This window comes from Pagrus pagrus (genome assembly GCF_965226575.1).
Source record: "Pagrus pagrus genome assembly, chromosome: 18".
Lineage (NCBI taxonomy): Eukaryota > Metazoa > Chordata > Actinopteri > Spariformes > Sparidae > Pagrus > Pagrus pagrus.
Genome location: NC_140202.1, coordinates 4,619,479 through 4,645,821, shown reverse-complemented (window position 1 = coordinate 4,645,821; position 26,343 = coordinate 4,619,479). Strand labels below are relative to the sequence as shown.

Genomic DNA, 26,343 nt, shown 5'->3' with positions numbered 1-26,343 from the left:
GTGTACTGTCGTAGCTGCTTGAGGTGGAGCAAGTTTGAAATATACCGCTCAGGGGCCTCATAAGAGTCACAAGATCAATCTTAGGGGTTGTTAGATGATCAATGTGTTAGAAAAGAAAAGGAGAACAAAGTTCGATGCACAAATCTAGTAGATAAAGGTAGATAAAGGTAGAATAGCTCAGCAATGTAGTGGAGTTTAAATAGCCTATAATGTGGCAGGGAATTAAATAACCTTCCTAAGTTAGGTACAAATACTTCAAAACTGTAAAAGCAAACAATATATAAATAAAACATACTTTACTGTGCACCACAGTTTAAGTCAGGGGTGAAGTCAGACCTGATGGTGTTGGTGGAGGAAAGCTCAGGTTGGTGTCCAACCTTCCTTGAACTAACTCCAAAGGACCATGAGCACACCACACCACGTTCAGTGCAGCCCAGCTCTGCACGCACCACACTGGATCCAGAAGTTAAAACAACATCGTGTAGAAATTGGCATTTTGTGTTTTTTGGAGCCCCCCACAGTTCTTGAGTTCAGAGTTTCTGAACACCACTGTAGTAAATACAAATCCCAGGTCTGTAACAATCTGTCACACAGAAGAGAAAACATGATGAAACAGAGGATTTCATACAGTGTAATTACGTATACAGAGACCCAGCCTTCACTGCATGGGATAAGAATGTGTTGAGATTAGTGAAGAGAACAGAGTAGGAGCTATTGATGAGCCCAAGTGTTCAGTGTTGTATGTACACAGTTCAAGACTCTTTATAATCGCCAACAGAGATTAAGGCTTGATCCTTGCATAGAACATAATCTGAGCTCAAATACTGCAGCATTGACATGAAATCCTTTGTCATTTGGGTCAGATGCTTAATATTACCGGAGGAGGATAGTGAGCGTAAGAATTCAGGTCAGTGGTGTTTAGTGAGTGAGCCAACAACATGCAATGAGCGGCACATGTGACTTATAATATCTGACATTTGTTCTTTCAATTCTGCAAATGAATATACCTACACAGGTGGTAATCACAGTATAGTGTTAGTATGGATTTCTTTTTTCATCCACATCATACAAGTTCAAAGAAACAACAGCAGACTCTGCACTGTACTGATTTGAATTGGAAATATGAATTGAATTGGCCTGCTGTTCAGTGCTGAGCAGGAAGTGGACGTTCACTGACAACAGCTGCTACTGCTGCTGCTGGACCAGTCTCAGTCTCATGTTAAAAACACATGTCAGTGGGATTGAAGTCAGGTGACTGACCTGACATCATTGTCCTGCTGCATTGTCCTTTATCACTAAGTCACTGTATGAAGACAGTCATCTGAAGATGGGCAGGAATAGGGTAATATTACTGACAGCATCACACTTACAGAGGTGTTCATTGTTGTTTGTGTTACTTAAACCTGTTTATGTCCGTGCATGCACACATACAGTATACTGAAGGGGTATGTAATCCTATGTGCATGAATGTGTGTGTCAGGAGTGATGAGTGAGCAGGCAATGATCCATGTGCCTTCACCATCATACCCGGGCCCCGGTCACCAGACGGCCCTGCACCGAGCTGCCATGGTGGGGAACAGTGATGCTGTGGCTGCTCTGATTCAGGGAGGCTGTGCTGTGGACCTGCAGGACAGAGTGAGTGGTGGACACACTGTACATGTCAGACACACCTACAGGAAAGTTCATTTATGCTGATAAAGTTTTATTAGTGATGGAATAACTGTGTCCAATATCTGATTAAGGCTGGAAACACTGCACTGCACGAGGTGTCTTGGCATGGTTTCTCTCACTGTGTCAAACTGCTGGTCAAGGCAGGAGCTGATCTCCACATCAGGAACAAGGTAGGATAACAACTCTATTATTATTATTATTATTAGTAGTAGTAGTAGTAGTAGTAGTAGCAGTGGTAGTGGTGGTGTTGGTGGTGGTAGTGCTAGTGGTAGTAGTAGTAGTATGACCAAATTATTCAAATATAAGAGTATCCAACTGAACATCAATAAAAGCTCTAGCAGCAACAGACTGTGTTTCTACATTTCTAGTGATCAGAACTACTGAACACAACTTTCAGTCTTACAGTCTTTGGTTTGTAGTTACAGGTGAAGAACATTGGATTAACATTATCACTGTCAAGAAAAGTGCAAAGAAGAATACCATAATGCTATGTGTCTGATTCATAGCCAATATTTTTGTTTGTGGTTGTGGAACCCCAGACTTCATTTCTTAAACCCTGACAATATGACAACTTCATACCATTACATCTCAGACTCAGTCATATCAACTTACCTGCATGTCAGTTTCTGGAGCTTCACAGCAAAACAGCACTGCAGCATTCTCCTCAATGACTGAAGTAGCCGGGGACTGGTTTTAAAACATAAAAATGTAAATATAGGCCCCATTTTCAATGGAATGTTTTGAAATCTTCCTTTAAAATGCATGTTTTATAGTTACTCCTGTATGAATTATAATGTGATAAGAATGTGGACCAATAACATGCCAAATACCAAACTCAACAACTTCGATGCCATCAGAAGATGTGAGTTGTGGTGTTACAGTACATTGTCATGTTATTGATGATGCTACACAACTACCCTCCCTAGTAATTCACCATGAAAGCCTCCTGTAGAGTTGTATTAACTCAGCAGTCTCTACATTATGTTGGTTCAGGCAGGAAACACAGCCCTCCACCTGGCCTGTCAGAATGCACATGCTCAGACTGCTCGTCTGCTGCTGCTTGGAGGATCCACGCCAGACACCAAAAACAACGTGAGTCCTCCATCTCCTCACAATGAGCTCTCTTCAGAGATGAACAAATGATTTAAAGATCATCAAAACTTTGCTTTGTCACTGTGAAACCATGACAGCATGAAGAAAGTTTCACAATGCACCTGTATACCGCTTTAACTAAGAACTCTTTGTGTTCCAGGTGGGTGACACATGTCTACATGTGGCTGCTCGCTACAACAACCTGACCCTGGTGAAGATCCTGCTGAATTCCCTGTGCCTTGTGACAGAGAGAAACCAGGTACAGGATGTCAGTAGGCTCTAGCATCTTACAGCGTATATTTCTTCAGTGTGTTTGATATTTCAGTGCTTCATTTCATCTTGTGTCAGTGGCTGTCTGCAGGAGCTCTCGTGTATGCATTAAGCAGCAGTATCAATACTGCAGTGGAAAAAAATTGTTCTGCATTTTAACTTTTAAAGCCACTACATGGAGCTTCCACTTTTTGTTGATGCTGGCGGCCCCTGTGGGCAAAAAATTAGTTTGTTTTAGCACTGTACCACCTGACTACAGAGCAGCGTCTTCCTCAGGCTGAGAGACTCCTCGGTCCATCAAAAGTCCTTTGAATTTATCCCATCTGGATGTGTCAGAATGCGACCCAGTGACGGCATTAGAAATAACTATAATAACTACACAGAAAAAGCCAATGTTCTTGCCAATGGTCATGTTTGCTTATGTAGGTCATAAAGAGGCATGAGTATAGAAAAGGTCCTTATAGTGTGTTTAAGTCTAAATCAATAAATGTGATCAGGACATTTTAATCAAAGTAGCAAAAGTAAACATACTTATTATGCAGAATGGTACATGTGTTTTATATGAAATATTATTAAATGTTTATCACCTACTCATTGCTATGTATGCAGCATTTTAGTGTAGGCTGATCAAGGTGATCACTGTGATGATGATATAAGTGAAATAAGACAGAATAAGAGATCGGTACTTTAGAATGAAAAAATATATCAACTGCATTTAGAAAGTTTGTATAAAGCAATATTTAAGAATATTAATATAATCTGAAATGCTCCCACCTCAGTGGTAGATTGTTTAAAGAAAATAAAAATGACTACTGTACTTTTGTTTTCCACCGCTGTATTTAGGTTTGAGTGGAGTTAGAACTGCTCCAGTTAAACTGATGTAAATATGGATTCATTATTATTTTTTATAGGAAACTTCTTCATCACTTCTTCTTCACTGCATGCTTGGCTGTAGACAAATTATACATGCATATATTTGCGCACTCACCTGATTCACTGTGCATTCACAGAAACATAAGCACATCACACAGCCATTTCTGTGAATTTTAATTTAAAAACTGAGGAAACAATACAGAGAAATACAGAGTTACCAGAACACAACCAGACCCACAAACACACTGTACTGTACATGTGTGTGTGTTTGTCTGTAGGTAGGAGACACAGCTCTCCATGTGGCTGCTGCTCTGAACCATAAGAGGACAGTTCAGCTCTTACTGGAGGCGGGGACTGACGGCACAGTCAGAAACAATGTAAGTTACTGCCAAACCACCATCCAAGTACAAGCTGAATGTTTAGTCCTAACACGCTCACAATTCATTATCACAAAACATCAAACTCTTGTCTCATTTTAAATCATCACCTTATTACTCGATGGTGCTCATAACATTAACATTATGTATTGTTTTTAGATCCTCCCTGGTTCTAATGCCAGCTTTAACATTAGATCTCTCAAACTCAACATAACCCTGATGACATCCAAGTTATTTCTTATAGTATAAAAAAGGTTGAGTAGTCCTCCTCATGATGGCTAATCTGACCTTTAAAACACAGTGTATGGCAATATTACATGACTGTTTTGCTATAGGTCATGTGAAATGTATGCATGTTTTTTTCTAGTGTTGATGAGATTTTGTTCACTTCCAGGCAGGTAAAACAGCCCTCGACAAGGCCAGGGATAAACACCACAAAGATGTGGCACTTGTGCTGGCCAGAGCTCCTCAGGTCGGTGTCTGCATTATGAACTTAACCTTGATTTTATTCCACGTAGTGGTTCTCTCTTTTTGCAAATTGCTGGCATCATATGCATTATATGTTTTTATTTATGTAATAGTGCCCAGTGAGCAATGAGTGGTCTAGATCACGTCTTTTAGACATCATTTATGGACATCAAAGACGTCTAAAAGACGTCCTCTGGGGAGCCAGAATGAAAGTTTTTTATACGTCTTTTCTGGACGTTGTATAGACGTTTATATATCGTTTATCGACTAATTCTGGCTGTCAGTGGACGTCCGGATCATAGCCAGTATGAACGTCAATTCTCAACTACTGACATCCAGAATTAGTTGAGAATAGACGTTCATACTGGCTATGATCTGGACGTCCATTGACAGCCAGAATTAGTCGATAATTGACGTTGAGAAAAGACGTCCAGTCAGGCCATAATCTAGACATCCACTGACATCCAGAATTAGTTGAGAATAGATGTTCCTACTGGCTATGATCTGGACATCCACTGACAGCCAGAATTAGTCGATAAACAACATATAAACGTCTATACAACGTCCAGAAAAATAGACCACTAGACCACTCTTTGCTTACTGGGTGCTTTCTGATAGCATTAGCAATCTTTTGTATTTTTTTTTTCATACTACATCATAAAATGTAGTAATAACATTACATTAATTTAGCTAATGCTGTTATTCAAAGCAGCTTGCAAGAAATGCACTTAATCTTGAGGAGACAACCCAAAGATTGCAACAATCATGCACGTAGATCTACTCAATGGAAATGTAACCTGCCTTGAGTGCTGCATATAGAAACAAAAAGAGATAGGAAGTTAATGGATGATGATGGATAAGTTTGTCGTAGCGATGTTTGTATTGATCAGACAGCTGCTAGCACACCCAGCTTCGTTGGGTTATGTAACCAAAGCAGATTTTGTAATTGTCTTCAGGTGCATCGCTTCATGCGAGGAAGAACAATAAGGAAAAGAAGAGAGAGACTGACAGCTGAGCGCAGGACGCAGTCTGTCACCAGAGTAGAGATTATACCAAACAAAGTAAGAAATCTCACACAGACACAATGTTGTCATCAGGGTCTCGTGAACTATTGAGAGAATTCTCCCAAATTGAGTTAAGCCGCGCTCAGACTAAAGGAGTTTGGGGCTGATGTATCCTAAATTCACCCAGCCTGGAATTTGAAGAAGAAATCTGGTTTGAGATCTCAGTCAGTTGGTACAGATTTTCAGCCCAGATTATCTAGTGAGATGTTACAGATCCAGTCTTAATCCTCCCGAGCTGCTGTCAGACTCATGAGGACCAACCCAATAATATCAAACATGTCTGATGTTCAGGAGTAAAATCTGGATGATTACATCTGTGCTTTCCGACTGGGACCACAATAGCCAATGCCATAAACCTTCTAGCCTGTGAGGCTAACGTTAGCTGGCATACTACTGTGACAGATATAAAAACTGACAGTTAAAATCTCACCTCCAGTTCTTGAAGTGTACTGTGTGTACTGTAGTCTGATCTTGGCTTTAGTCACATTAGGTCAAATCTTTCAAATTTCAGCTAAAAATGATTCGAACATTTACTATCATTATTTCATCGACTGCTGTTTTCATGCTCTACCACTTGCCTGTGTCCTGAGCAGGACAGCAGTTCTGTGGTGGAAGAAACCCCGAGCAGTGAAAAAATGGAGAGCAGAACTGCCATTAAGGCCGCTCATCACAAGCAGCAAAAGCAGGAGCAACATTACCACAAGACCCCAGCCATCATCAACAGCCCCTACAGCCATCACAAGAGGAGGAGAGTCAAGGAACAGGTAGGTCAACAACAGACACCAGGACCGGTGTGCTCAGCTGGCCCATTATTGATGTTTAGTGGATATTTTCAGCTTCCTGTACCAACCCTACATTCTCTGTATGTGTTGAAGCTTTAATATTCTTGAATTTGTACTTATTGTAAGTCGCTTTGGACAAAAGCGTCTTCTAAATGCCCTAAATGTAAATGTAAATGAATTTGCAAACACATAATGATGATATATCTCTGAATAAACAAACATCATGTGTGTTTGATATGCAGAAGGGTTTAATTCTTTTGACAATCACTGGTCCCCTATTTTGTACCTATGTATAAAATCTGTCACTGCTACATGACATTAAGGGAGTTTGCCACCAAATTGTAGTTCCAGATGAACCTGATGTGAAAGATGGCAAATTACAGGCAGCCACCATACAGCCCAGAAGGAAAACCTGTGACAAAGAATTGATTTTCCAGGAACGTTTAGGGAACACACTTGATGCACATGCTCCAGCTGGGATCTGGAGAAGACCTTTCTACATAGATGAACACCTATTGTTGCCCTCTCTTATACATACCAGGTGGTAAGCATCCAAACATACTGCTTAGTGATGATGGTGGCACCTTACAGAAGATAAGATAATCCTTTATTACGTTTACATTTAGGGCATTTAGCAGTTGCTTTTGTCCAAAGCGACTTACAATAAGTACATTTTGTCACAAGAAAGAAACCACAACATATCACCGTCGATAAAGTAAGGATGAAAAAATAGAATCAATTTTCAAGCCCATAGTACATAAGTGCTATGATTTAATTTTATTTTGCTAAGGGTAAGAACATACAAGTGCATATATGTTTTGGGGTTTTTTTGTTCGTTTTTTGGGGGGGTGGGAGGGAGTCATGCTATGCAGGGTCGAGGTGAAGTTTGGTGAGTGACTCTGCTGTCCTGACATTGGTCAGGAGTTCGTTCCACCACTGAGGCGCCATAACAGACATGAGTCTTGACTTCGCTGAGAGGCCTATGTTTGCTCTCAGCGATGGCGGTACCAGCCGGCCAGCTGATGTAGTAGAGTGAAGTGCTCGCACTGGGGCGTGTGGTCTGACCAGTGTTTGGAGGTAGATGGGTGCAGTTCCGTTGGTGGCCTTGAAGGCCAGTACCATCGTCTTGAATCGGATCTGGGCTGCAACAGGAAGCCAGTGGAGGTCACGGAGGAGGAGGGTCACATGGGAGAATTTGGGTAGATTGAAAACCAGGCGTGCTGCAGCGTTCTGGATACGCTGTAATGGTTTAGTCGCAGAGGCTTGGAGTCCAGCCAAGAGCGAGTTGCAGTAGTTCAGGCGGGAGATGACCAGCGCTTGGAGTTGCGTTGCGTCCTTTGTGAGGAAAAACCTGTTCCTGCGGGTGTTGTAGAGGGCAAATCTTCAGGATCGGGCCACAGCAGTGATGTTGGGGGTGCAGGATATTCTGTTGTCGAGGATTACGCCCAGGTTCCTCACAGTCGATGAAGGTGACACCGTGACATCCTCGACAGTGACTGACAGGTCTATGCGAGGGCAGGGGGGGCGGGGTCAGGAAACTGGAGAATGGCCCCCGTGCCTTGTCAATATGTGGGTTGTGTTTTCGGAGCCAGAGAAACCCCACAATCACTGGTTGGTTGGCTGTAGGAATGTGAGAGTCTAATAGTGGCATCTGACATGAACCAGAACAGTTCTGTGGGTGATGAAGCGTAGAAGATGTCCATCAAGGGAGCTGGACAGGTAAATCCCTAGCTGGAGGTCTAGGAATGAGTCCAGGATGTTAAAGTCAGCTCCAGAATCAATGAACACTAGAACAGAGAGCGAGTACTCAAGAGTCCATGGAGTCAATGGAGAATGGCCCCCCTCCATCCGCCCTGGACCAGATTGAAGAGTTCTCGAATATCATTGTCAAAAACCTTATTGAGTACGGTGGTGAAGGAGCACAGCATGGAGCTATTTTCATGGGTTACTGCTTTTCCCATTGGGTTATTATCCACGCCCATGCCTGGTCAGTGAGCTGGGTGATGATGTATACCACAAGGGATCTCTTGGATGGGAAGTAGAGAGGCTAAATCTTGAAGATCAGGGAGCACTAAGATTTGCTTTGATTCTGGCCAGATTGTACTTCAACCAAGATGGCACAGAACAGGAAGAAATTCTCAAGCATGGCACAAGACCATTAGGTAAGCGCAAAGACCAAAATCATCTAATCCAAAAGTCAAAACCAGAGAAGCAAACAAAGAAGGCAAACTTAACCAAGTAAGGGGCAGGCAAGGTTCAAAGTCCAGGAAAACAGGCAGAGGCTCAATGCAAAAAACAATCTGGTGGATGAATGGGAAGCAGCTGAGTAAGTAGGTGGAGAAACTGGCAAGAAAGGGGTTATAGAAGGGCAGGAGTGAGTGGCTGAATCTGACATGACAAGAGTTGGTGACAGGGAAAAACTGGCAGAATGAAGGAATGTACGACCAGGAAGGACTTGTGACAACTACATTTTGCAATGTGTTTCTTTTTCTCTTTTCCAGGCTTTGAATGGTGATGATCTGAGGAGAAAAGGCATGAGCGACTTCCACTTTGAGAAGGACCTGCTCTGTGATAATGGTGAAGATAGTTCTGATCGGAATGGAAAAACCTACCAGCTTTACACACTGTACCGTGACAAGAACGGAAACATAAGACAGGTTACTGACTTTTTTAAAACTACAAACATATTTAGTAAAGCAGTAGTTATACTTTATAAATCTGAAGGTCCTGGGGGGTAGAATAGTCATAGAACTTGAACCAGATCCATAATGCTTGGAGCAGAGTTTGAGAAATTCTTGGAACTGTCCTGCTGAGTGTTTGTGACTTGTGACCATTCTCTTTAGGCACCAGCCAATGGATGTCATTGTAAGCCTCTGCTCAACAGGCTGGAGGGCCAACTGGGAGTCACGCAGGAGGAGATGAGACTGCACATCCTGAACATCCAGGAGGAGGTCAACTGTAGGCTGGACAAAATGGACCGCAGGAACAGGCACCAGGTCTGCTTCTATTCTCTCTGCTTACTTTAACACCTTCAGTGTCTCAGACTGACAGCTCAGTTAATTTGGGCTTTCAAACTTTGATACTAATATTTGTTTTCTGAGTAAAACTACTGGTTTGGGTAAACGAGAATGACACTAATGTGCATTGTTGATGTTTAAACGGAGGATCGAACGTCACACTATCACTCCAGATAAATAACTAAAATGTGACTTTGACAAGCACTACAGATACATGAATATATTTCTCAGTAGAACTCCATTTGAACAATTTTTAGGCCAGAAAAATCCAAAATTGTTACAAAGTTTCTTGATTCAGGTTTTTTCAAGTCAGATTTGTCTCCACTGTGGCTTGTTCAGATTAAAGTGTTGGACATGCTGAATCAGGAGAGAGCAGCAACAGAGAGGAAGAACATGATTTACAGGATCGAGCGGAGAGTTGCCCAAAGAAGAGAGGAAACCCTGATGACACAGGTATCAGTTACAACCTACAGCTGACACTGGACTTCTTTCTATGCAGGAAACACTTTTGTTATTTTTACAAGTGTCAACTTCATAACGGAAGGAATAACCTGAGACGTTTAGGACAACAGCAGTCATTGTAGCTTGTACACAACTTGCTGCTTCCTGTATGAAATGTAGGTACAACCCCCTGAAAGTCATGATTCTGAGAATAAAGTGTTTACTCTGAGAAAAATGTCAGAAATAGAGATTCAAGTCAGAATGATTCTTTTTGCACCTCATAGTAAGGATGTAGCAGTCCAATTCTATGAGACTTGCTATTTTTCTGTTTTGGGCTGATTTTCCAAAATCCCTCTGGACTGATTACAGGGGATTCAGATCACCTGTGCACAGGTGGGAGACTGACTCCTGATTGAGGAGTGGAAGCAGCTTGGGGCATTTCCCTCCCAGTCAATCATGGGTTGTGTCCCAATTCAGGGGCTGCATCCTTCAAAGGACGCGGCCTTTGCAGCCTTCGATGGCAAGTCCTTCGGAGAGAGCTTCAAAGGCCGCGTCAACCGTTGTTAAATGGGATGGTCTAGCCTTCGGAGCATTTTCTGGTTGCGTCACCAGATGTTCCCACCCTTCCCCTTACATCACAATTTCTGCTGCCCAGGCCCGCGAAAGTGACGATCTACACCACTTGATGTCGCCATTTTGCTTCTGTCTTTCTTCTGTTTTGGGCGGGAAAAGGATCTTGGGATATGGGAGGCCATGAAGGATAGTAGCAGTGCGTCCTCCAAAAAGAGGGAAAAGAAGGCTGCATTTGTGGGGTGCATTTGGAGGAGCCTTCGAATTGGGACAGCCTTTGCGCGGCGTTGTGACGTAATTGGCCTTCAAATGCGTCCTTCAAAGGATGCAGCCCCTGAGTTGGGACACAGCTATAGTGTGACGACACCCTGTTTTTTAAAGGCTTAAGAGACATGGTGAATGGCACACAGGTGGCTCTCACCCTCAGTCTGAATCTGTCCCTGGCCCATTGAGAACCTCATTCCCCTTAGCTTGCCAGCCAGTACCTCTGGTCTGTTTAGGCCCTGTTGGGTTTTCTTGGCTGCCCACATCTTTCTAGTGAGGAAACTTTGTTAATTTGGGAACCCCTTAAAACCCAAGCCCCTATACACCTTCAGTTTGCCATTTTATTTCCCTGGGGCTTGTACAGTAGGAGGCATTTGTTTGTTACACCCAGAAGAGGCATTTGTTTATTTGTTTATTGCCCAAGTAGCTGACATTGGCATCCCATCTAGTTTTACATGTTTTTTGTTTATATTTTTTGTAGGTTGGGCTGGCCTGTAAGCATTTTACTGCCAGTACCACCACAAGCACACCACAGATACAAGAAAGAAATAGCGGCTGTGCGTTCATTAGGTTTGATCACACGGCAGCTGTGTTTCTTATCTCAAGCAGGCAGCAGTGAGTCATGAACTGAAGAGGTGGTGTGTGTCCCAGCTGAAGGACATGGACGTTCACATCCCAGCCAAAGCCCAGTATTACAAACTCCTCCCCTCACCGTCTGTGGAGCAGTCTGTGGCAGACGCTGACCTGGAATCACTCCCCTTGCTGTCTGTGGTATCTGGAGATAGCAGCACTTCACTGGCTACCTACGTCAACATCCTGCCATCTAACTCTACCCAGAGTCTGGGAGGCCCAGAGCAGGAGCAGCATGGGCGCAGGACATACTTTGAAATGAAAGTAGATAGGTCACCAGGTATGTCCAAGAACAGATACAAGACAGCTCAGTGTGACCTGTGACTGAAGCAAAGACATGGTTTCACAGCAGAGAGTGAAGCAGCCAATGAGATCCAACAGAAGTATTTAGTAATGAAGGGATGGCACAACTGTAGAAGCAATATATTCATCTTTAATAAAACCTATAGCATTTGAAGCTAGATAGAGGACTGAAACTGCCAAAATCAAAAGTAAATACATTTCTCAATAAATGAATTAATATGCCCTTAAATGCACTAAAAATAATTGTTTAAGATAAATGTAGAAATTTAGTCATTTGTAAAATGTGACATAAATTGATATTTCTGTTTAAATTTGATTCTGTATTGCTTTACCTTGTATTAATTCCCACATATCTAGTATTTCTTCACATATTTATTTCTGTACTTTTCTTTGCATTTTGCAAAAAAATACAGAACTAATAACTTAATGAATAAATACATCTAAAAATGAATAAATAAAATGTTAAAACAAATGGGAAAGTAAATACATAAGGAAATTAAAACATAAATATCAATTTATATCACATTTTATAAATGAATTAATGGCTACATTTATTTTAAGGATAATTCTTGGTGAATTATACATCTCCATTACAACTTACCAAATACTGAAGTCCATCTGCTGTGGAAGAGCAGTCAGAAGTCAGTTATTCATAACCATTAAACAGGATTGCTTCTTTGACAAAAACAACTTTGTATCTTATAGAGTCGATCTCATTTGTATATTGTAGTTACTTGATAATTGTTCACTATTAATTGTGTGTTACCACTCTCCTCTCAGATGACTATGAGAACACAGCCCTGTTTCCTCTGCCTGCTAACGACGACTCAGGCCTCCTCCTGGGCTCTGTTGACCCCCTCTGGCAGCCCCCAGGAGAGCAGGACAGTCATAAATCAGCAGTGGTGTCGCTGTGTGGAGAGGCCTTCTCAAGCAGCAGCAGCCAGTCCAGTGTCAGCGAGCAGGCAGCCAGACTGATCCAACGTCAGGACCATAGCTGTGACAAACAATACAGGAAACCCTGTGGAGAGCTGGTGAGTGCCCTCAGGCGTGCAGGGACACACACTGAGAGCACCAGGACACTGGAGTTTTTCATCGACCGTCCCGCTGAGCCCACATTCAGCCAGGAGAGGAACAATCTGCACGCTAAGGAGGTGAGTGTACTAACGGATGAGATAACAAGCGCTGACAGCCTTGGACTGGACCTGTCAATGCAGCAAACCTGTTCCAACACTCTTCTCTTTAAGGGATAAAGGACGGATCATTTTAAACCAACATGAGTTCTAGCTGTGACAATAAAGTTGTAGTCAACAAGTTAACAGCAAAATAAACTTTGTTCATATAATTCTGCTAACTGACAGCTACCTGCACCATTAGAGACTGTTTGGAGAGTAAACTCTGCTTCTTTCTGTCTGAGGGTGTGATGGGCTGGAGATGGTTTACAGTCTTAAAGGAAAAGTTCACCCAAAAAGTAAAATCCAAACCCACCCCAGGCTCTCCCACACTAAGTGTGCTGCTGCCTTTCTGTCAGGTGACTCAGCGTTTCTTTGAGACGGTGTCGACTCAGCTGGAGCGGTGGTACGAGAGGAAGATCGTGGAGGTGGAGCAGCAGACGGAGCTCAGAGCCCAGCAGGACAGGAAGGAGCTGCTGCAGCGGATAAGCATGCTGGAGGAGGAGCTTCAGAGGCTGAAGACCAATGAGAATGCAGAGAGCTGATACATCCTGACAGCGATTAATAAAGAGGGAGACTGACAGTGGATTAACTTTTTCGTTTTGATTTGATTGATTTTACATTCAAAGACTCAGATCAGCTTCAGTTACAGAAAGCAGAAAAGGACAAAAGGAGAAAAAGTCAAATTATTAATTTATAAAAATGCAACCTAATATACAGATAGAGGTATGAAGTTCAAACTGTACAAAGATGCAACAATTCATAAAATGTATACAGTTAATACATAAACAAAAGTATTGCTTATATAAAGCTTGTCATTGACGGTTTACTTTTGTTTCTGTTTAATTACTATTTAAAGGAGAATTCCAGTATTTTTAAACCTGGGCTCTGTATTTACATGTTTGGCTGACACCTACCAAAGGCTTTGGAGTTGTGATCCTTTGGGGCAGCTGTGACTGTCAGAGTTAAGTGTTTGATTTAGTCACTTACAGGCTGAGGTTGTTATCTAATCCTGTGTTATCCTATGGAGACAAACCTGTTTGTTAAAAAATAAGATCCTTTTTCTCTCTGTCAAGGAAAAGTGTGTGTAACCTGGAGCGGTGAGTTGTTGCAGTTGTTGCCTCGTCTATATTGTCACAATCACTTAAATATTCAGCCATGACTTTGGAAATAAATTCTTACTGGCAGTTCCTCTGGTAAACTCAAAACTCCATCACAGTTAATTCTGTCTCTACTGTTGAATAAAGACAACATGCCTTTGTATCACCAGTATATTACTATTATTGCATCAGGATCGTTATTATGGAAGCTTTACTGTCTAAGTAGTGTTTTAATGTTGGAGTTGGTTTGAATGGAGCTAATTATAATTTTAATACAACCCAGTCCATTATTTTGTATGTGTATCATTATATTTGTGTGTGAAAGCTGTAGAATAAATGTAATGCAGTAGAAAGTAAATTTCTCTGAAGGAGCATCAAAAGGAAAAACTCTGTTGTGTTCTGTTAACCAGGAAATGAAGACCAACATGTGGGTGAGTTGAGGTCTGATGTCAACAAACACACAGACTGGACAAACTCCCGCCCGGCTGCTCGGCTGTCAGTCAGCCATGGGACACGATGCAGCCGCTGGTTGTGTAACCCAATGATCCTGCTGTGACATCTGGCATTATTTTGGCCTCAGCGACCACAGCCGCAGTTTCTGAAGGGAAAATCAAATCAATGCTCCATTGACTCTGTCAGAGCGCGATGGAAACCTAATTAAAGGCCCTCCAGGCACAGCTGGTCATTTTATGCAGCCAAGCACCGGGGCTCTCAAATCAAGCCAGTAATATGTACTATTGCTTTACTCTGTGCACTGAGGGAGGGGGTCTGTGGGCCTCCCTCACCACCATAGTGTCGGCATTTACATGTTCAAAACTCATGCCTATGAACTGTTTAACAGCGTTTTGAGACGTGCATCCTGCTCTAAACCACGATACCTACTCAGAACAGCATGCAGAATTCATTCATTTAACAGTGAAAAGACATTTAAAAGATAGATATATGAGAAATAAATATTTTACTTTGAGGGGAATTAGAAACATATATATATCCCCAATACCATATTTTTTTAAGCTGCACTCATCAATATTTTTCTACTAACGCTTGAAAAAGACCTAAAACTAGCGATTAACAGCAAATCATAAAGAAACTGTTCACTGAGGTAAGAAATCAAGTGAGAAGTAGACTAATTTCCTCATAAACTTACATACAATCAGACTTGTATTTGCAACCAGCTGGAGTTGCTCCCTGAAGGCCACTGGAAAAACAACACTTTTGTCTTATGTGTCTACCTGATGAGTTTAAAGGTCCAGTGTGTAGAATTTAGGGGGTTTAGGAGCATAAATGAAAGATGACACTCATAATCATGTTTTCATTAGTGTTTAATCACCTGAAATTAATACTCATTGTGTATTCATTACCTTAGAATGACTTGTTTATATCGACAGATGGAGCGGGTCCTCTTCCACAGAGTCTGCCATGTTGTACCGCCACGTTTTTCTAAACACTGACTCTACAGAGGAGCTTTTACATTTTTTTGTGTTTTTAGCAGCCACAGTAGGGGAGAGTGAGACAAGGGGTATTTGATTTGTTGCAACCTCGCCACTTGATAACACAAAGTCCTACACACTGGACCTTTAGGACCAGTATTCCCTCTCTTCTATTCTTGGTCCCTGCTGACTCTCTGAAACAGTCTGGCTCCTCAGCCAGCTGGTCTCTGACTGTGTCCGTCTGCTGTCTGTTGAACGGAGCTCGTTTTTAAGAGGAGAGATAACTAAGAGATAAAAAGTTCAGTAGAGATGAGCTGGTGATAATTCTCTGCAGGGTCACCACTAGAAGTGACACCTTTAAAATTACACATAATCATTTGACTAATTGTGAATATAAAAATATTGAATCCAAATGATTATCCTCACTTCCTATCATGATCTTAGTTTTGGGATGTTCATTGAGCCTTCTGCACTATCCCTGCACAAACTCTGCTGATTGAATCCACACAACAGGGGTGCCAGGCAGTCATGCATGCATGTACATGGACTGACATGCATAACCCCCACATCCTAAATTAAAAGCTGTGGGCAGGAAGGCAGGTAGGACATGGTCCATGAAACCACATTAGATAGGTGAACTGAGTTAAGCTTGAATGTCAAGGCCTCCCTGTTGGCTCATGTACATCTTTATGATGAGGGCACCACTAGTCGGCTCTATGTGAAAGACAAACCATAAAAATATCATAACTCTTTGTCAGAGAGGGTGATATTGATGGCACTGGTTGGAGTTGGCACTGCCTGCGTGGGAGAAGGGAGGGTGGTGGGGGGCATTGTCCCGTCGGGATGTGATCGATGCTCACATCCTGTGAACCCTGCATGTAACACGGGAGAGCACTGGCAACAAACAGGCAGCCACATCACTCACAGATACACAGGGAGACAAGGACAGAGGAGAGCAGAGGGATGTGGACTGGAGTTTGGAACCGGCACAAGAGGACCACCAAACAGCTCCATGGGGTAGCCATACAGACACAGCCAGTTCCTGGGATGCTTATATAAAAATGATGAAGTGTATCAAGAGGCAAAGAGGGAACCCATACGAGTGATATGTAAGTGCTGCTCAAATGGTTGATTCTTTGAGTGGAGTTTGCTGTAATGCCATGCTCCCAAAGGTCCAGGAATGACTTGTGTAGTATATTTTTGGCCTCAATAGTCTGTGAACTGTCACTTAATGTGAAAAGAAAATAATAGTTCTAGCTGAAACTTTGACTGACCAACAGAAAAGCATTTAATCTCCATGTTCAGAGGAGGGAAACAGAATGTGCATGTTATCTCTATGGCACTGTGCAGCTCAATGTTATTGAGTGTGTGAATGCCCCTGTATCAGCACTGGTCATGGCACACAACATATTTGAAAAGAGGATGACCTGTTCATGCATGTCAATGTTATGACTGTTTCGACATGCTGAAACATTGTGGTTTATAAAAAGATCAACTTTAGTTCAAACAATACATTATTAGAGATAAGTGGTCTTCTTTTTAAACAGGTGTTTTAAACCATAGACTAAATAATCAAACAAATGCTAGAGCTCAATGACAGCAGCCATGTTAATATTCTGGGGCACAGTATAAGCCCTATACTCAAATCAAACTCTTTTGAATATATTTCTTTAAAAAAATAAATAAAGCCCAAAAACATAACCACTACTATTGTTCATCTGAAGACATGTCAAAGTCTTCATTTTCTAGCTTTGTCAAAATTCATTGTCAGAGCATTTTATTCCAAACCCCTGTACATATATCTGTTCATACAGATTCTGCTTCAGGGTGGGATTTCTGTGTACCACGCAGTACATATGTTAATTGATTATATGTGTGGTTATTAAGTTGCCAGACCACACGATGGCATCTCTCTTCTTCTCTTTGGTTCCACACTTGCTCAGGACAAACTCGCTTTTCACTTCGACTGGACAACATGATTGACAGTTTCAGTTGCTACACCTGACTGGATGAGCAAACCGCTCAATGGTCACTGCGATTTCACAAATGGAAAGGGCTCTCAACTACCGATGTAAATAAGTTTAGATGTCAACTTCTAAACTCACCTCTCAGTTTGCTGATCGGGCAGAATGTTATTGATCCTGGCGATTATCCACATTTTTCTTCTCCATGCACATGCAACCTATGAATGTATCCTTCCGTCAGGTAATGTGTGAAGCCAAAGATATTTATTCCTACGTGCCCCATTTTTGGATCCCACTTTTCTCGCAAGACCTGCTCTCCTCCTCTTCTGATTGGTTGCCTTGTTGGTTGCGTTCTCTAGCTTGACTCAACAGTTAACTTGTAGTGTAGCTCTGGTTATGTCTGGTTTTTTGTGGTTATTATAAGGTAGTTTATAAGCTGTAGTTTCCCAAGTAAACACATCAACCGCTCTGACCTGTTTGTCTTCCTACCCGGTCTGTTGCTGCTCCTGGGGTCACTCATACTCTTTGTTCTTTGCTGCCAGAGTTCACTAGGCTAAGCGAGGCACACAGGCCAGGTGTCTGCAGGTCTGCTAGGCGAGCTGCTGCCACCCTGTCCTGCCACTAAATAGCCCAGAGACACTGCAGTTACACCAGACAAACTGTTCAGTGTGTTTACCAGGAAAACTACAGCTAACAATCCACTGTATCAGCTGCACCGCTGGCTGTTTGTTCTACAAACCAACCACAAGAAAAACGCAGACACAACCCATTAACACTAGACAACCACTGAACATTTAGTTTAAACAGGCACTAGACCATGGGCAGGAGTCCCACTGATCTCTCTTCCTCTTGATATCCTGTGGTATACCAGGGCCACAGAAATCTCAGTCACATTTTTTAGTTTCTTTGACGGGAACAAGGTCCCATTTGAGTTCTGCTTTTCTCACCTCCTCCCGTCGAGAAATTGACGGATGTATTTAATAGGGAGTACCAGGTCCACAAAGCTGTCAATGCTTTCGTCATACAAAAACAACAGATGCAAACCAATCAGAGGCAGAGTAGGGCAGGTCTTGCAAGAAAAGCAGTGGGATCCATAACATCTGTGTGCCATTGAGCTCCATTGTTGCCCAAAGCCTATTAAAACAGATCAGTGAGCCACACCTGCACATACACGTGACATGATCCTTCATTACCATTAACACACACTGTCGTTTTTTCAGTCCCATATACAACCCATGCAGCTGGAAATACACTCAAATGTAGATTAATCCACCGCTGGAAATAGTTCTCAGCAAATGCACTTACACATTTTCTCCTGTAGTAATCCTTAACAAAAGAGAAGTGGTCAGCTCTTACAGTAATTTACTGTGCATTTAAAAAAAAATTAACTATATACTGTATCAGTGAGAAATAAGGGGCAAAAGGGCAACAAACACAAGCACTCTGACATTCAGAAAGTGTTGTAAGCAAGCGCCCACTTTAGCTAAATTATTTGAAGTACATTTGGTAAAATTACAACAAAAACTGTCTGTTGTAAACATCTATAATAGCTCACAAGCTAACTTTTATGTTCAACTTACAGAGTTGTGTTCCTGCACAATGAGGCATTAGTGATATCACACTGTGCCCACTTACGGTTTTCCCTGTCTGACTGCTTGTGTTTCTGTAACTGTATCTATCCTTCACAAAAACACAATATTATTAATATTGTATTCCAGCTTTGTGGGGTAATGTGTTGTATGTGCCTGCTATGTCTCCACAGTTCAAGGACATGTGGCATTGAAGCGGTGAGAAGCTGACCATGGGTGACTGGAACCTGCTGGGCAGCATCCTAGAAGAGGTTCACAGTCATTCCACCATCGTGGGGAAGATCTGGCTTACCATACTCTTCATCTTCCGCATGCTAATCCTGGGTGCAGCCGCTGAGGATGTATGGGATGATGAGCAGTCCGAGTTTGTCTGCAACACAGACCAGCCAGGCTGTAAGACGGTCTGTTACGACCGCGCCTTCCCCATCTCCCTTATTCGCTTCTGGGTCTTGCAGGTCATCTTTGTGTCTGCGCCTTCACTAGTCTACATGGGCCATGCCCTCTACTGCATCAGAACGCTGGAGAAGGAGCGACACCGCAAACGGTTTCAGCTGAAAGAGGAGATGGACGAGGCTGAGTTAGACGAACATAAGCGCATAGAGAGGGAGCTTAAGAGGCTGGACGAGCAGAGGAAGGTGAAGAGGGCTCCTCTCAGAGGCTCTTTGTTGAGAACCTACATCATCCATATCCTTACACGCTCTGTGGTGGAGGTGTGCTTCATCCTGGGCCAGTATGTACTCTATGGTATCCAACTGGAGCCACTCTATAAGTGTGACAGGCTGCCTTGCCCCAACAGTGTAGACTGTTACATCTCCAGGCCCACGGAGAAGACCATCTTCATGGTCTTCATGATCGCCATTGCCGGTGTGTCACTTTTCCTGAACATTCTGGAAATATCCCACCTCGGCATCAGGAAAATCAAACAGACACTCTATGGAGAGAGGTACACAGAAGATGACAGTGTTATTTACAAGTCCAAGAAGAAGTCCTTACCACATCTTTGTGTAATGAGCAATGTATCACCTCACAATGGGCCTTTGACTCAGACCTTCAAAGTGATTCCAGAGGCGGACACAAAGCCTCCACATTACAACACCGGGCTCAGAGCCCACCAGGACGCACCAAGACACAACAGCTTGGCTCATCTGGGATACAGCCAGACCAGCTATATCTGCCCCCAGCCGAGGATGCCACCCAGGCCTGGCCAGAACTGTGCAATCCAAGCTCCCCAAACCCATGAAGCTGTGGTGGACCACCATCCAGCCTGGGATTCTGCTGTGTCCAGTGTGGAGGTTAGCACAACAAACCATCATGAGGGTGAACATCCTCACCCCAGTCATTTGGAAGCTCTGCTGTCCACCAGTACCTTAAGGCCCAGTGCTACCAGAGACATGGATGAGGATGAGCGGAGGGAGTCAGTCATGAGCGAGGTCTTAATCCCCAACCCCAGAAAGACCAGCTTCATGATCAGACCGCCATCTGAGAGCTTGTCCTCCATCAGTGGTTCCACAAGCCCTTCCTTACATACCTCAGAGGAGTCAGATGAACTGGGCTCCCTGGGGGGCGACATGCCCATGATGCCACCTGCAGGAGGCCGAAGAATGTCAATGGCAAGTAAAGAGCAGAGATTGTCTCATGTGACCGAATGATGCTTCACACTAGTCAAGAAAGCGAAGCTATAAAGGCTAAAGTAGCTAAAGTACAGCTTAGCCATCACCTGGGTTTCCACTGCCGCTGTTGACTTGACTATACTAATCAGTTAAAAACACAATGGTAGCATTATGAAGTTAAGTGTTTTGTGTCGGTTAAGTACCCAACACCAAAACAATGTGATGAACAGTGAGTGATGACGAGGCCTCAGACAGTGTAAGAGTCAGCAGCAGAGATGAAGAAGACAGACAGAAAGCTCATTTCTGTCGATCTGAACGAGCTCCAATAGTTATAGAGATATAGAGTAAAGATATAGATGTAAGATGCAATCTAAATTCAATTATTTACTTAAATACATGCATTAATAAAACAGTTTTCTATTAAAAAATGTTTAACAATTGACATTTAAACACAAATTATTGAATACATGAATAATACTCATATTGAAATGCTCTATTAGTTTCAGTATAAACAGAACTATCTTTTATAAATACAGCTACGGAGTGGTAATCATACTCCAAAATCATTTTAGAATTCATGCTCTCAAGTTATTGTGCAGAGGAATTAATTGAACAAAGCATTTAACATATCTGCTTTACATTTCACATACGTTAAAGTCCTGTCAGACAACACAATGGAGATTTAAACAAACACGTTACATCATTTTAACTGTTGATGAGTTATCTTCAACATCTCTTCAACAGCTTAAATGTCAATTCATGTGTTCATAAATTAATCTATTAATTAATAGGCTCCTGTTTTTACAAATGTACTGTTTCTTTTTCTTCATGTCACGTACTGGGCTCCATGTTTTTCTTTCATGGACTGATTTTGTCATAAATAGACGTAAAGGATTTGTTCATCACTGTTTTTGTTGTTCCCATATTGCTTCAGGTTTACAGACTTGTGTTTGTGTGTCCTCATGGGAGCACTGACACGAGACTGTACTGACAGATGTGTCCTGTTTTACTTTACTTTACTTTTACATTTCCCAGTGTACGTTGTGTGTTTTATGTCCAGCAGCAGCTACAGTCTCAGTCAAAGCTGTCTTCTTGTCTTTTTCAGAGCATGTTTCTGGATATCTCCTCTATCATGAAGAAGTGAAGCGACGAGGCTAACATCATGGCCGTAGGAGCTGTGTTCCAGAGGCCCAGCTGGGTCACACACAGGGTCAAAACTGTATCAATGATCCAGCCATCAACATTGATCCACTGCTCAAGTCACATGGGGCCAAAACCAGTCAGTCAGCCATGATGAAGCAGCGGACTCAGTGCCAAAGCCCGGTCTGTTTTGGATTTGAAGCACCTTATAAAGCCTACATGTGGGTACGAACAGGAAAGGATTTTATCTTTTTAAAAACATCTTTCCGTGTGTCAGCTGAATTCTTAATATTGTGCAGAAAAGACACAATGAATTATGGAGCAAAATCCTCAGAGGATCTGTTTGCTTCTGTGACATGGACTTTATAAAGCTAAAGTACTTTTTTCTAAGTCGCAGACTTGATTAGAGTATGTGTGTATCTGTGTACAGTCATTTATATACAGTAATTTCATGAGAAATGATGATACTTTATATTATATTCGGATTAAATGCTTCTTAACAAAACAGCAATCATTTTGTCAACAGATATTTAATCAAAGTACACACACCAACACCTCGCCATAGAATTCATGCTTTCTGTTTTATTTCTCAACAAAACTTGCCGAGGCAAAATGCTGTTTTTTTTTCCTTTAAAACCTTTTTCATATCAAATAAACAAAACATGACATGTTGCACAATATTTACAAAAAGATCTAAACAAAACACGGGTCATTTGGACATTCAAAGATAAAAAAGGAAATGAAAAATGCTGAATCTGCATATAACAGTCGTGTTGCAGGTACTCAAAAAAGGACATGTAAAAAATGGCTCACCAAAATATACAAATACAATGAAGTAACCACTGTAAAAAGTTAGAAACAATGCCACAGAAACTGTCTACATGTCTATCATACAGTCCTTACCCATAAGAAGAGGTATGCTGAATTATCCAGGTAGATAAGTGCTTAGAGTCTGTTCAACTTAACTTAAAAAAGCTCGAAAATCAGAATCTGAGATCCAAGTGGCCCCGATTACCCTTCTGTAAACACGATCGGATTAGATAAGTACTTCCTTTAGTGTGCCACTGAGTGCTGTCATTGTAAACTGAAAGGCATTTGATTCCAAAATACTAATTTCCAGAAGGGAAAACTCTTCCCTGATGCCCACTGCTCAAGGTTTAAACCACAGCTGTTGTGCCTACAGTAGCACTGCAATCTGACATGTTGGAAAGTGGGAAACTCATCTACTCTGTGAAAAAGAAAAAGCAATGTTACAGCCATTTGATTGGCTGTTCCGAGTCGTAGTTTGTTGACATGTGTATTCTGATTTCATTACAATATAACAGCATAAGGTGTGAAGCGCTGGTTCTCAGTCACACAGTGACCCAAGAGTCTGCAGGTTCTCCTCCAATATGCTGACGAACCAACACGTTTTCACTGTTGAGTTCAGCAGCATCGTCAGTGGCTTAAGCTTCAAACTATGACGCTCTATCTACCCCTTTAGTGTCAGTTACAAAAGCAGGATGTGAACCCTGTTCTCCAGAAGGAAAAATCCAGGGTACGTCCCATCTAACCACGACCACCTGCTGATGTGGACTTTTCTGACTCTTTATACTTCTGCACTGGAGAGGCGCTCCAACAAGTGAAGCTAGAGAGGTAACTACAGTGTCACACGTAGAAGCGAGGGCGACTGACCACACTGCTGTTTGTGATGCGATGGGAGTGAGGTGGAGCTGAATGAACACAGCCAGAGCATCACCTGTTCATATGAACACATGCAGACTCTTGGGGCTACATGCTACATGGCTAAGAACAACTGTTAGAAACAGAATATGTCAAAATGGAATTTAAAAGACCAAACCAGTGTTTTTCTGCATTACTTACTGTTCATTACTGCTGGTGACCAGTCTCAAAATGAAAGTTGTTTTTTAACGTTGTAAAGGCAGCTGTTGCTTTTCAGGACAGACTGATAATCAGCAGGCAGAGACTTGAAACTTGCTTATGTTAGTTCATGTGTCACACAGTGGGCATCATGTCAGCGTGTAGAACACTTGTTATTTTGGAGTATTGTGATGAAGTTGTATTTCGGCTTTACTTTACAACACAACAATAATGTACTGTAGCGCTGGCAACATTAACAGCATGTGACTGATTAGCTAACTCGGGCAAGTTTCAAGTCTCCACAAGTTCATTTTCAGACTACACTGAAATGAAGTAAAAAAAAACATCAAGGCATAGTTGAGATATCTGCTGGGCTCTACTGGGTCAGCAGTAATACAACAGTACATGGAACTGGCAGTCAAGGAGCTACTGCAGTAACAGAAAGAAACCATTGGTACGCGCCTTTAAACTCTATTATCACCACACTGTGCTGAGGTTACAGATGCTCCGTGTGAACCAGCAAACTAATACTGCTGATGACGGCTGTGTGGAAGAAGATTTGGGGCCGGTGAGGATTGAATGAGTAATAATTTCAATATTAATGTCAGACTTCTGAATTGGATCTTTTCCTCAAACACCTGACTCTTTTTTTTTTACATTGATTAGGAAAAGTGACTATTCCTCAAAATTCCATTTTTGTGCTCTAATCATATTCATACATGAGTAATATTGTACAGCGTCCATGTCGTCCCTGAAGTCCTCAGAGTTGGACTTTAAATATTAGATTTTTTCACATCTTTGCAGCCTTCAATGAAACCAGAAGGTGTTTTTGTTTGCATTTCAGCACGAGCAGAGGAAGAGGAAGTAAAGTTCAGGATGTCAAAATGAGGCACAAAATCATTTCATGGTATTTATTCATCCGTCTAATGTTCCATAAAAACATACACTGTTTAAGAAAGTACCAAAAAACTAATGAATGTTTTGATATCAGATTTTCATTAGCCATGTTTGTTTTGTTAGGACAGATTATTAAAGACTTGAAAATGATTTGATGCCTCATCTTGATGTTCTTCAGTTATCTTTAGCTCCATTACAGAAATGCAACTGATTCATTTCATCAAGTCAACTTTGATCTTTTAAACGTCTGGTCCTCTATCATGGTTTATTCCTTAGTGACACAAGAACGTTTGTTTTTCCATATGGAGTCCCACAGTGGCCAGTATTACATGAATTAAATAGGCTGTTATGGAACAAATTTAAAATATATATTAAATGCAAACAATATTTCATGGTAGTCATGAAATTGTAAACAAAAAAAGAAAATCCAATTACTTTTATAAAACTTAGCCTGTTATTATCTCTTTTCATAATGTCTTTTTACTACAGGCCTTTTTTCATTTCAGCAGTTTTAATTTCAAAATATTTTCTGAACACATTTTTTGTTTACTTAAATCTGTGTCATCATGTCATTATATTACATATTTTATCCATATGTTTTGATTGTTTTTTAATTTATTTAATATTGGACACTGGGTCTCCATATTTCCAGAGGGGAAGAAGATGATGGTGACTTCATGAATGGTGAAAGAAAAAGTGTGAATAAAGTTGCACTGGTGGTCTTTATGTTGAACTACAGAGCAGAAGGGGCCACGCTGACTGTTAGTGACACTGTTACAGCACAGCTGCAGTGTACTCTCATCTCAGTCACACCCTCGTTCCCTTACTGGATCGTCTGGCTTCTGTCACCTCTAAGGCAAGAAGTTGTAGCTGCACTTTTCTCACAAATTCATCAACACTTTTAACTGATGTAAATAAAAAATGATCAGCTTTTCTATTCAACCTATTTCCAGGTCTGAATGGTATCTTTACAAAACAAAAGAACAGGTAGTACACAAAACTGTAAACATACTCACACCCCTTTAAGTTAAAATATTACAACTTATGTGTGACTTGTAAATGAAGACTTATTTTTTATGAAATTGTCAACAATAAAAAAAATATACAGTCATTAACAACTCCATTCTAAGAAAGGGTAGTGACCTACATTTTACATCTATGCATTTCCTCTACACCCAACCCCCAACAACAGTCCAGATCAATAAATTAACAAGTTCACATTAAGGAATTAAAGTCTATGAAAACCAGCTGAGTCGTGTTCTTGAACATTTAGTACATTCTGATGAGAATATCATTGGCTAACAGGTCCTGTGGTGATGTCATGGGCACCATCAGGTCTCTTCAATAATATGAGCACATTTGCTCTTATGTTTCCATTTAAGCTCACTGTAGTGTGTTAAAGCTTGCATGGTCAGGCTGCCATTATAATACTGATCCACATGGTTTTCAAATCTTCCTCTTCGTTTTTAAATCCAATCATTTCATATTGGAACAATCAAACAGAATAATAGCAGCCCCTGACAGAATTTCTGGTAACTCAAATGCAATTAAATATTGCAGTTTCGTATTCTAGTTTGAGCGTCCTGTGCTAAACCTGACTTCCCCCTGATCCAAAACACATCCAGTATCCAGATGCCGTCAACACACTGGGCTGTGAGGCAGCAGAGTGCTGGGCAGCAACAGTACAGACGGCAGCAGCACTCACCCCTGCCACGTGCCGCACCATCGACTTTTCAACAGCAGATGAATTTGGCATCTAAAT

The 26,343-nt window shown here is 41.7% G+C and overlaps 2 protein-coding genes across 2 annotated transcripts; both read left to right on the top strand.

Moving 5' to 3' along the window:
• Positions 1–1,485: 1,485 nt before the first annotated feature.
• Positions 1,486–13,652, top strand: ankrd6a (ankyrin repeat domain 6a; the record flags this gene model as incomplete). The annotated part of the gene is made up of 14 exons (XM_084380659.1): positions 1,486–1,635; positions 1,743–1,841; positions 2,665–2,763; positions 2,924–3,022; positions 4,185–4,283; positions 4,678–4,755; positions 6,409–6,579; positions 9,099–9,254; positions 9,441–9,593; positions 9,954–10,067; positions 10,533–10,607; positions 11,499–11,799; positions 12,603–12,973; positions 13,351–13,652. The coding sequence occupies 14 exons, from the start codon at positions 1,486–1,488 to the stop codon at positions 13,534–13,536; spliced, it is 2,151 nt and encodes a 716-aa protein (XP_084236785.1). The 3' UTR covers positions 13,537–13,652.
• A 5,634-nt stretch (positions 13,653–19,286) lies between these two features.
• Positions 19,287–21,828, top strand: gja10a (gap junction protein alpha 10 a; the record flags this gene model as incomplete). Its single annotated transcript, XM_084380522.1, has 2 exons — positions 19,287–20,684; positions 21,790–21,828. 2 exons carry the CDS (start codon positions 19,287–19,289, stop codon positions 21,826–21,828), a joined length of 1,437 nt encoding a protein of 478 aa, XP_084236648.1.
• Between the last annotated feature and the right edge of the window lie 4,515 nt (positions 21,829–26,343).